At 53.7% G+C, this 12,354-nt stretch overlaps 1 protein-coding gene across 2 annotated transcripts in view; it reads left to right on the top strand.

Moving 5' to 3' along the window:
* ACY3 (aminoacylase 3) overlaps positions 1-12,354 on the top strand; it is a 37,888-nt gene that overhangs the window by 22,117 nt on the left and 3,417 nt on the right. The window contains exons 1-4 of one of the 2 annotated variants that reach the window (XM_073350591.2): positions 10,031-10,127; positions 10,782-11,033; positions 11,683-11,878; positions 11,960-12,053. In XM_073350591.2, the coding sequence (XP_073206692.1) occupies positions 10,801-11,033; positions 11,683-11,878; positions 11,960-12,053 (523 nt within the window). In that variant the 5' untranslated portion in view covers positions 10,031-10,127; positions 10,782-10,800. Of the gene's footprint in view, positions 1-10,030; positions 10,128-10,781; positions 11,034-11,682; positions 11,879-11,959; positions 12,054-12,354 lie in introns of those variants that run through there. The other variant, XM_073350590.2, reaches the window with a different exon arrangement.

The raw sequence follows: 12,354 nt of genomic DNA, 5'->3' as shown, positions 1-12,354 counted from the left end.
ATGCTGGCACTCATGAACCACAGAGGGAATTCATGAATGTCAGCATGGGCTGCACTGGAAACCTGGTGGCTGAACTTTGTGATTTTGTCCTCACCCATAACTATTTCACATTTGGGGACAATGTATACCTTCAAATCAGTGGCACTGCTATGGGTACTCGCACGGCCCCACAGTATGCCAACATTTTTATGGCTGACTTAGAACAACGCTTCCTCAGCTCTCGTCCCCTAGTGCCCCTACTCCACTTGCACTACATTGATGACATCTTCATCATCTGGACCCATGGAAAAGAAGCCCTTGAGGAATTCCACCATGATGTCTACAATTTCCATCCCACCATCAACCTCAGCCTGGACCAGTCCACACAAGAGGTCCACTTCCCAGACACTACAGTGCTAATAAGTGATGGTCACATAAACACCACCCTATACCGGAAACCTACTGACCGTTATAGTTACCTACATGCCTCCATCTTTCATCCAGATCACACCACACAATCCATTGTCTACAGCCAAGCTCTACGCTACAACCGCATTTGCTCCAACCCCTCATATAGAGAGACAAACACCTACAAGGTCTCTTACAACTACAATACCCACCTGCGGAAGTGAAGAAACAGATTGATAGAGCCAGAAGAGTTCCCAGAAGTCACCTACTACAGGACAGGCCTAACAAAGAAAATAACAGAACGCCACTAGCCGTCACCTTCAGCCCCCAACTAAAACCCCTCCAACGCATTATTAAGGATCTACAACCTATCCTGAAGGATGACCCAACACTCTCACAAATCTTGGGAGACAGCCCAGTCCTTGCCTACAGGCAGCCCCCCAACTCACCAGCAACCACATACTGCACAACAGAACCACTAACCCAGGAACCTATCCTTGCAACAAAGCCCGTTGCCAACTGTGCCCACATATCTATTCAGGGGACACCATCACAGGGCCTAATCACATCAGCCACACTATCAGAGGCTCATTCATCTGCACATCTACCAATGTGATATATGCCATCATGGGCCAGCAATGCCCCTCTGCCACGTATATTGGCCAAACCGGACAGTCTCTACATAAAAGAATAAATGGACACAAATCAGACGTCAGGAATTATAACATTCAAAAACCAGTCGGAGAACACTTCAATCTCTCTGGTCACTCGATTACAGACCTAAAAGTTGCAATTCTTCAACAAAAAAACTTCAGAAACAGACTCCAATGAGAGACTGCTGAATTGGAATTAATTTGCAAACTGGACACCATTAACTTAGGCTTGAATAAAGACTGGGAGTGGATGTGTCATTACACAAAGTAAAACCATTTCCCCATGTTTATTCCCCCCCCCCACACACACACACACACACACCGTTCCTCAGACGTTCTTGTCAACTGCTGGAAGTAGCCCACATTGATTATTACTACAAAAGGTGTTTGTTTTTTTTCTCTCCTGCTGGTAATAGCTCACCTTACCTGATCACTCTCATTACAGTGTGTATGGTAACACCCATTGTTTCATGTTCTCTGTGTATATAAAATCTCCCCACTGTATTTTTCACTGAATGCATCCGATGAAATGAGCTGTAGCTCACGAAAGCTTATGCTCAAATAAATTGGTTAGTCTGTAAGGTGCCACAAGTCCTCCTCTTCTTTTTGCAGATACAGACTAACACAGCTGCTACTCTGAAACGTGCATTGGAAAAGTTCATGATGCCGAGATTTTTCACTGAGCGGCAATCTATATTCAGAGATAGGCTGGGATACTATTCCCACCAATGGACTTTGTTTTAAATGGAATTACTGGCCCCGCCGTTATTCTGGGGGACCCAGTATATCCCGTTTTGCCTTATGAATCCTGATATCAGAGGCCCTGGCAGATTACACTCTCAGCCGGTGCAGAATGATTGTTGAATGTGCTTTTGGAGGTGTGAAGTCCTGTTGGAGATGTCTATAAACCCCTTGCCAGGTGGGCCCACTGCCATTACCACACCAAATCACCAGTAACAACACAACCTTGCCAAAAGAAAAGGTGCATGAACAAGTGCAAACAGTGAAACCACGCAAAAGAGAGAAACTGTCTACCGTTGCATGGCCCCTGCCGCCCCCACTTCCCCTTTCCCTTCCTTCCCCATTTGCCATGCACGTTGGTATTCCCTGGGTCAGCCTTTCATATGGCTGGCTTTCTTCCCTGGGTCCTCCAGCTGGTGAGCTAATTATGTCCTTAGCTCATCAGGCTCCCTACAGTTCTAAGTGATCTTCTACCCTGCTACAGCCAATCAAGCCACCCAACTCCCTCCTACTCTCACCACACCTGGTGTCCTGGGTGATCTAAGTAACCAGGGCACCGGCGGCTCCATTTTTAGCTGCTCACAGCCCCCTGTCCCTGTTACAGAGCTGACCCAGTGAAACACACAACAGGGGTGGGAGCATAGAAGCAGATACAGTATACTCCCATGGAGCCAAACTCTATTAGCTGAACCTCTGCATTATCTGAAGCCCTTCCTAGCCCCCTGGCATGAGTTACATGAGATGAGTTACATGGCATGCCCTCTGCTGCATGTAGCTCCTGGTGGGGGACAAGGAGAGGACTTGGATAATGGAGCAGAGACCAGCCAGGATTGCAAGGAAGAGGAGCCTTGGGCCGTGGGGGAGACTATCCTGCTGCTGAATGGCTCCTGAACTCTTGATTATCTGAACTCCCGATCATCCGAATAAAATCCGTGTTAGCCCTGCTATTAGGAGAATCAGCAGTGTACTGGAGATAGTACCGTGGCTCTCACCCTGTGTTTTTCACTGGTTCCTGGAGTCCCAGGCCAGAAGAGACCATTGTGATCATAGAACTTCCCCCAAATCATTGCTAGAGCAGAGCTGTTAGTCAAACATCCCATCCCGAGTTAAACATTGCCAGTGACAGAGAATCCACCACGGCTTCTTGGTAAATCATTCCAGTGCTTAACTGCTCTCACCCTTAAAAATATACACCCTCTGGATCTGTCTAGCTTCAACGTCCAGCTATTGGGTGGTGGTAGACCTTTGTCTGCTAGACTGAAGAGCCCATTGTTAAACATTTGTTCCCCATGTAGGTACTTATAAACTGTGATCAAGTCACCCTTAGCCTTCCCTTTATTCAGCTAAATAGGAGTCTAGCACTATAATGTTTTCCAGGCTGTCCCACCATGGGAGACCAGGGACCCAATTCTGATAGGAAGACTAATGGGTAGGGCCGCATGGTGCGGGACTCAGGAGACTGGGGTTTCATTCCTCGCTCTACCCAGATTTCCGGTATGAAATTGGACAAGTCACTTTGCTGCCCCGTGCCTCAGTTTAAAAAGGGGACACTGCTGCCCTACCTCAAGGGGGGGCGGGGCAGGGATTGTGAGGACAAAATCTATGACTGATTTGTAGATTTTTAAGGCCAGAGGGGTTCGTTGGAATGTCTGGCCTCTCCCCCTGGATAACCCAGGCCGTAGGACTGCGCTGATTCGCGCCTGGCTGTGATGTGCCACGGGGTGAGGGACATACAGGCACCTAGACAGCCCCATGTCAGTGCACAGTGATTCCCCGACAGCAAAGGAGGCAGAGCAGTGCTCGACTCATGGCCTCGCTGCCTCGCTATAGCACTGCTCTCTCCTTTACATGCCAGCCGAGACCGAGCACCCAAGTCTGGACTAGATGGGCCCCCAGGGTGTGCGGGGCAGCCAGGCCTGAGCCTCCTGTTCTAATAATACTCATCCCTAGTTCTTCTCTGCCATAGATCTCAAAGTGCTTTTCAAAGGAGGGCAGTATTATTATCACTCTTTTACCAATGCGGAAACTGAGGCACAGAGTGGTGCGGTCACATACCCACGTCATCCAGCAGCCGAGCCAGGAATAGAATCCAGGTCTCCATCCACTAGGCCACGCTGGGTGAAGGGGAAATTTGGGGTGAGTGGCCTAAATTCTAGGTCCCACCTCCCAGGTGGCATCTGAGGGAATGCTGAGAGGATCCTGGCCTCGGGCAGGGTTTGTACTCAGACACCCACCCTGGCCTTAATGGGTGTTTCACACCCACACAGCAGCGAGCTGAAGTGGCCCACTGGTTAAGGTCAGGACTCTGGAGATGTTGGTTTGACTCCCAGGTCTGCCACAAACTCCCTGTGTGACATGTGCCTGTGCCTCAGTTTCCCCTCTGTACAATGGGGATAATGGCACTGCCTTATCTCCCAGGGGTGCAGTGGGTATAAATACATTAATGATTGTGAGGCAGCAGGCCTACAGGGGCCAGTTAACTGTGTGCAGAACTCCCCAGAGTGAGTGCAAATGTATGTCACTGCATCATCTCCCCAGAATCCTCCCAGCCTACGGCTGTGTGAGCTGAGTCTGTGGCTATAAAGTGACAGCCCCGGGGCACACTCAAAGCAAGGACTCCTCTCAGCTTGGACTGAGGCCCTGGGGGATGGGGAGGCATGGCACGGACTGGCATTGGCCTGACTCCCGAGCTCAGGACTTTCACTTCCATGCTGCAGTTTCCTGACTTCCATCCACTACAACAATAAATGGGGAACCGAGAAATCTCTACTGCTGGGAGACGATGGGGGGAAGGTGCAGCTGGGGAATACTGCTGCCTTCACAAAACTAAATCTGCTGATTTTAAAAAATAGCCCGTCTCGTGCTTTGAGCCTGTCACGCAGCTCACTATAGAGCCAGCGAGCTGAAGGTCATCAGACCATCCAGTGTGACCTCCTGCATAGCACAGGCCAGAGAATATGGCCCATTTACCCCTGCACTGAGTCCCATCGCTTAGAATCATAGAATCATAGAATATCAGGGTTGGAAGGGACCCCAGAAGGTCATCTAGTCCAACCCCCTGCTCAAAGCAGGACCAATTCCCAGTTAAATCATCCCAGCCAGGGCTTTGTCAAGCCTGACCTTAAAAACCTCTAAGGAAGGAGATTCTACCACCTCCCTAGGTAACGCATTCCAGTGTTTCACCACCCTCTTAGTGAAAAAGTTTTTCCTAATATCCAATCTAAACCTCCCCCACTGCAACTTGAGACCATTACTCCTCGTTCTGTCATCTGCTACCATTGAGAACAGTCTAGAGCCATCCTCTTTGGAACCCCCTTTCAGGTAGTTGAAAGCAGCTATCAAATCCCCCCTCATTCTTCTCTTCTGCAGGCTAAACAATCCCAGCTCCCTCAGCCTCTCCTCATAACTCATGTGTTCCAGACCCCTAATCATTTTTGTTGCCCTTCGCTGGACTCTCTCCAATTTATCCACATCCTTCTTGAAGTGTGGGGCCCAAAACTGCACACAGTACTCCAGATGAGGCCTCACCAATGTCGAATAGAGGGGAACGATCACGTCCCTCGATCTGCTCGCTATGCCCCTACTTATACATCCCAAAATGCCATTGGCCTTCTTGGCAACAAGGGCACACTGCTGACTCATATCCAGCTTCTCGTCCACTGTCACCCCTAGGTCCTTTTCTGCAGAACTGCTGCCTAGCCATTCGGTCCCTAGTCTGTAGCTGTGCATTCGGTTCTTCCGTCCTAAGTGCAGGACCCTGCACTTATCCTTATTGAACCTCATCAGATTCCTTTTGGCCCAATCTTCCAATTGGTCTAGGTCCTTCTGTATCCTATCCCTCCCCTCCAGCGTATCTACCACTCCTCCCAGTTTAGTATCATCCGCAAATTTGCTGAGAGTGCAATCCACACCATCCTCCAGATCATTTATGAAGATATTGAATAAAACCGGCCCCAGGACCGACCCTTGGGGCACTCCACTTGATACCGGCTGCCAACTAGACATGGAGCCATTGATCACTACCCGTTGAGCCCGACAATTTAGCCAGCTTTCTACCCACCTTATAGTGCATTCATCCAGCCCATACTTCCTTAACTTGCTGACAAGAATACTATGGGAGACCGTGTCAAAAGCTTTGCTAAAGTCAAGAAACAATACATCCACTGCTTTCCCTTCATCCACAGAACCAGTAATCTTATCATAAAAGGCGATTAGATTAGTCAGGCATGACCTTCCCTTGGTGAATCCATGCTGGCTGTTCCTGATCACTTTCCTCTCATGCAAGTGCTTCAGGATTGATTCTTTGAGGACCTGCTCCATGATTTTTCCAGGGACTGAGGTGAGGCTTACGTTTGGCTAAAGCATCTTCCGGGAAGGCCTCCAGGCTGGTTTTGATGCCACCAAGAAAAAGAGAATCCACTAGCAGTCTGTTCTGATGGTTAACCACCCTCGCTGTTAAAGCCGTGTCTTGTTTCTAGTCAGAAGTGTCTGCCTTCAGCGCCAAGCCTTTGGTTGTCATGCCTATTCTCTGCTCAGAGAGCAGCTGGTGTTTTCTCCCAGGGAGGTACTGAGACGCTGTCACCAGAACCCCACCCTGCTGGATCTTCTCCTCCATAAGCGAAACACACGGAGCTCTTTCAGTCTCTCATTGTCAGGCATTTTTTCCCACCATCAAAGCCTTTTCCCAATTCTTCCCGGCACCCTCTCCAATTTTGCAGCATCCTGGGTGCTCTCATTACTGGTGAAACAGGGCCAGAGAGACTGAGATGAGAGTGAGGAAGCCCAGGTGGCAAGGAAAGGCAGGCCCTGCAGTAGCCCTCAGTGGCTATGGGGCCTGAGGTCACAGGGCCGGGAAGCTGGAAGAGGTTCCCTGCAGCACATTTGGTGCGGGGCGCTGGGGTACAGGAGGCACAGAGTGGGAAGGTGACTGGTGCAGGGGCTGTGCGTGCCAGGAACTGAGCAATGGCCCCTGGTGAAGGAGCCTAGAATGGGAAGGTGACACCAATTCACTGGCCCAAAGGATACCTAAATAGCCCCAGGGACTAGCAGGAAGGGAGAGCGCAGCAGCGATCCCGCTTTCTTTGTGAGGGAAGCTCCAGTGAGGAGGCCGCATGGAGATCCCCAGGGACTGACAGCCTCTGTGTAGCTGCTGACTGGCTACGCAGCCCACCAGTTTGCCCACACCACACCACACACTGCCCCTCCCGCTCCCCTGCCTCCGGGACAAAATGTTTGACTTCTGCCATGGAGAAACGCCCCCTGCAGGCATGTGAAGGAAATACAGTCTCTATCCCACCCATAAGGCCAGATCCCCAGCTGGTGTCAATCAGCCGTAGCGTCATTGGAGCCAGTTGGCCGGATCCCCAGCTGGGGTAAATCAGCTGTCGCTCCATGGGAGTCAATGAAGCAATGTCAATTTCCACCAGCTGAGGATCTGACCCTTTAAGTCTCTCTGCCGCCTTAGCGCCAAGGATAGTGGCTGTTTTGTGGCACTGCAGCCTGGGCAAGCTAACTCCCCACGTGGGGAGGAAGACGGTCACAACGCAGCCACCAAAGTGGGTGACTGTGCCTCATCTTCCCAGGGAGCATGGGCACCATTGGCGGGAGAGGGAGAAGGGACTGTAGGCGCTGACCACCGGGTCCCTCTCAGCCAGACACCTGTGGTGTTCTTGTCTATGTGTTAACTACGTAGCTCACACCGAAGGGCATTAAGTTACTAGCGATGACTTACTGTTAAGACTAGTGGATTACCTGAATATAAACAACATGACTCCAGGGGCTGGAATAGAGTGAGGGGCTGCTCAAAGAAGAGCTGGACACCCCCAGGGTCTTAGTACAAGGGAGCAGGTTCCTTCAAGAGGAGACAGGGCCCAATCTACCCAAGGCTGGCTTCTTTAGAGAGAACGAGCCCAACTCAGCCCACCTGTAGTGATTAACCATCTAGGTGGCTGGTTGGCAGCTCATTGGGTGAGGAGCACCTGAGCCTGCAAAGCTACCAGAGCGCAGATAAAAGAGAGTGGGTCTAGGGGGAGGGATTCCCCAAGCACCCATCCTGGCTCTGCCCTGCCCTGCCCCGCCCCGCCCCGCCCCGCCCGATCCTATCCTATCCTATCCCATCCCATCCCATCCCATCCCATGACAGGAACCTGCCTGGTTTGTACCAACCCAGCTCCAGGGGCAGGGCTGGTGATTGGCAGGGCCAAACTGAGCCTCTATAGGGACCCTAATGAAGAGGGGTTTAGACTCTCTCAAAGAGCTAATACATCAGACCTCCCTCTGCTTGAGGTACTCTGCGGTCAGTAACTGATTGATAGAAGGGAGGGAGCTGAGGGCAATGCACCCTCAGGGCCACCAGGGGGCAGGCATCTCAACACTTGTACTTTCCCAGGGAGTCAAGGCCATAGCAGTGGGTCTGGCTATAGACACCCCCAGCTCCCATCAAGCTCATGGATGGAGTTTCCCTCCGGCTTTCTCCTGTTCTCCCTCCCACCCCCAGCAGCCCTTAGGGTCTTCCATGCCCTCGGAACCAGAGGCGGCCTTGGGGCCCTTAGAGCTGCTGTGTCATGCTTTCTCTGGGCGGCTGCAGCTGCATGCCCAGGCGGAAGGGAACATGCCCTGCCCCTCGCAACGAGCTTAGTGCCGCTCCCACCTGGCAAAGAGATCGAGGGGGAGAGGCTGTGGGTCAGGATGGAGGGGCTTCAGCAGAGTGGGGGAGCCCAAGGCTAGGGTAATGGGGGGCCGTGAGTCAGGATTGAAGGGCATTGGCACAGCTGCAGGGGCCAGGGCTTGGATAGCGGGGCAGCTGCGGGGCGGGCCTAAGCTGCATTAGAAGACCTGGCTGTGGCTACTTCACCCAGAGTAGTGAGGGACAAGAGCAGACCAGCAAGGGGGCCTGTGGACAGTGGAGGGGCAGGGCAGGAACAGCAGGGGGATGAAATCAAGTTTGCAGGGACTTCCTGTCTATTCTACCAGCTCCCACCACCAGCTCCCGCTCATTCCCCCCTCCCCAATCTCCCTGTGTGGGGCAGGCTGGGAGAGCATGCGGGGCACAGGGGGGCACTGAGAGATCTGGGCAGGCTTTAGATAAGCATGTGGGGCCTGATGCTCAACGGGTGCAAATGAGCAGACTCCAATGTAGCGACACCAGTGTACACCTGCTGGGGCCCTGTCCCTTGGACGCTGGGATATGGAGCCAGAGGAATCCAGTCACTGCTCCCCAAACCTCTCAGGGTTCCCCCAACCCTTTCCAAGGCCTGGAGTTCACTTTCATTTCCTGGGGACTGTACATCCAGCATCTGGCCCCTTGAGATGCCTGTGATCTGGGTTAGGGTCACCAGGTGCAGCAGGTCTCCTGGCTGGAGGCCATGAGGGAAAGCCTCAGTGAAGAGGTCGCTGCCAGCCCTGGGGTATAATTCACTCAAGTTCCAACAGTGGGAGGTAAACATTAAACACGGAGGGGCTCCATGGCTTGGACCTGGAGCAGCTTCTCACATATGGGAGGCCCGAGGAGATTGTTATTGACGGCCCTTGACTGGCAGTGGACAGAATCAAAGCTGGGAGGTCTGTCTTGACATACACCCACAACCAGCAGGTGGGCTGGGACCTTTATCGGCTGCCTGAGAGGTGAGTGTTCAGCACTCCAGGATACGCCTTTGGCTGGACCATTTCTAGCCTGTTTCATTCACTGTCCCGTCGCCCCCGCGCAACAAAAAGAAGAGGACGTGCCCAGGAATGGAGCCAAACTGATCAGAGGAAACGCCTTTCTACCCCACACCCAATCGGCCTGCGGCACTCATTGCCACAAGGTATTGTTGGTGCTTAGCAGGATTTCTAAAAGAGGCAGTCATTTTGATGGAAAAAAAGACCGTGCAGAGTTAGGATACATGTTCAAGGAATAAACTAGGGTTATGTAAGGACTTTAAACCCTTCACAACCCTGCAGCCTCTAACAACTGGGGGCTAGAGTGACCATTGTCTGCGGGGCAGGTGATCCTGCAACTGCAGCGTTTCTTTCATGTGAAGCAGCTGGGGCTAGCTATTGTACGAATCAGGATGCTGGGCTAGATGAGGCGTGGGTTGGATCCAGTCTGGTGGTTCCTCAGCCCTGTGCTCCCAGGGGAAGGAGGCACAGGAGGGAATGATGGAGGGCCAATCTCTGCGCTCGCTTGGTCTCAGTGCCTGGAAACTCCTCCCCATCCTTGTGGGTTTTTCTTTTTTGTGAAGTTGGCAGATTTGGCTTCCTGCCAGTGGCTTTCATGTTCCTCTTATAACCCCTTGGCCCCAGCATCCTGCTGAGGATTCTGTCCCCATCTGGACCGCCCTGAGGCTCTTCCACACCAGCCTGTGGGTAAGTGTGGCTGCCTGGATATCACGGGGTGACTGGCCCTTTAAGAGGGGCAGGGATCCCCCTGGGCATCAGGGAAGCCATTGGAGGTACTCCTAAACTCCACTCCTTCTTAAAGGGCCAGTTGCCCTGTGTCATAGGTTCCAGCCTTTGGAGAACCTGCTGTGGCCAGTGCACCTGCTGAAAGCCAGGGAGGCCAGCCCCAGCACCCCTGCCATGCAGTGTGAAGCCTGGCATGGGCACTGCCAGAGCAGATTCCCAAGAAGAGCAGGGCACTGTCTGTGGGCTGAGTAAGGGGAAGCCCATATAACGCCTACACCGCTGAAAGGAAGCTGTTCACAGAGGCATAGAGACAGGGGTGGGCTCCACACTCCTCTGGCTGAGGAACACTTCGCTGTCAGGGGGATTGAAGCCCCAGTAAATACTGATGGGGGAAAATACCGGCAGGGCCTCCAGCTGGAGGGTGACTGTAGCAGGGGGCATCCCAGCTGGCTTCTGGGCATCAGTCCCCTACAGTTACCCCTCACACACACACACAGGCCAGGCCAGGCCAGGCCAGTGGAGATGATATCAGAGTAGCAGAAGAGCCACTGGATGGGGAAGATCCCATATGGGCTCTCACCTGGGCAGCATCCTCTGTTCTTCCCCCTCCCACAGGAGCAGAGCAGCCGCAGGAATGGCAGCCTCTTGCCGTCTCAAGCCCTTGAGCCGTGTGGCCGTGAGTGGGGGCACCCATGGCAATGAGATGTCGGGCGTCTACCTGGCCAAGCACTGGCTGCGGGACCCCATGGAGCTGCAGCGTGACAGCTTTGCCGTCACGCCCTTCCTGGGCAACCCGTGTGCCATTGAGAAGTGTGTGCGGTACGTGGGGCGGGATCTGAACCGCACCTTCACCACCGAGTTCCTCAGGTGAGCTGCCCCAGCACGCACCACTCTGCAGTGGTCCCCAGGGCAGTGGGGAGAGCTGCCCCAGCACGCACCACTCTGCACTGGTCCCCGGGGCGGTGGGGAGAGCTGTCCCAGCATGCAGCGCTCTGCACTGGTTCTCGGGGAGTGGGTGGGAAACTTATCCCATGATGCATCACTGTGGAGAGGCTTCCAGTGACGGGTAAGGTATCCCATGATGCATCATTCTGCAACAGTTCCCTGGGCTGGGATGAGTTATCCTAGCATTCAACACTCTGTACTGCTATCCCAGGTGGTGGTGGGAAGCCCAGGGATCTTCCATGAGCTGGGGCTTCATAGCCCATGAGAGAGCACCGTGTGGGGTGACTGATCACATGCCCCACATAAGTGGATAGGGTTTCCCTCACACTGCACCCCCCATGGGACCCCTCTTCCCTCACACTACTCCCCCCAGGGATCCTGCCCCAGAGGGATCCTCCACCCCTCATACTGACCCCCCCAGAACCTTTCCCACACCATGATTGGGGCCACCAACGTGAACTGAAGTGGAGAAGGCTCCCAGCAACTGGGGGGAGGGTGAGCCCTACTTGGAGCCATCCCCTGGCTCCGGGGGCCCTGGTGGCTCCATGTGACTCATCTCTCCCTATCCCAGCTCTGCAGAGGCAGAGGACGAGCCCTATGAGGTGGTCCAGGCCCGCAAGATCAACCAGACCTACGGCCCCAAGGGCTCAGCCCAGGCCTTTGACTTCATGTTTGACCTGCACAACACCACGGCCAACATGGGCTCCTGCCTTATCGTGGACTCAGAGGAGAGCCTGCTGCCCATGCACATGTGCCACTACATCCAGGTGCGGCCAGCCTCCAATCTCTCCACTCGCCCTGCATTAGGCCAGGGTCCCCCATCCTAACCCCTCTCCTCTCTCCCCCAGACGCACTACACACGGAGCCCCTGTCCCATCTACCTGTACAAGTTGCCAGGCGAGGAGACTTACTCTATCAACTCGGTGGCCAAAGCCGGGCTAGGTAGGGAGCACTGCCAGGGGGCAGGGAGAGCCCTGTGGAGTGAGCGAATCTGTCCCAGGGCAGGGAATGGCATTGCTCAGCTACCCCCCCAGAGCCCACCCTCCCATGCCCCTCTGGCACCAAGCACTGCTGCCCCCCACCACGTCCTTGGTTATGTCACCTCCTCCCCACCCCATCACCATTCCAGCAGCTTCACACCCCTGCCCCCTGTGCCCCATGTCCAGTGCCCACTGCCCCTTCAAGCCCCACCTCCCCATCCCCAAGTTCTGCCCCCACTCCTAACCCTTGCCCTTTTCTCCCC

This window comes from Lepidochelys kempii, chromosome 6 (assembly GCF_965140285.1).
Source record: "Lepidochelys kempii isolate rLepKem1 chromosome 6, rLepKem1.hap1, whole genome shotgun sequence".
NCBI lineage: Eukaryota > Metazoa > Chordata > Testudines > Cheloniidae > Lepidochelys > Lepidochelys kempii.
This window is presented reverse-complemented; position numbering and strand designations above follow the sequence as displayed.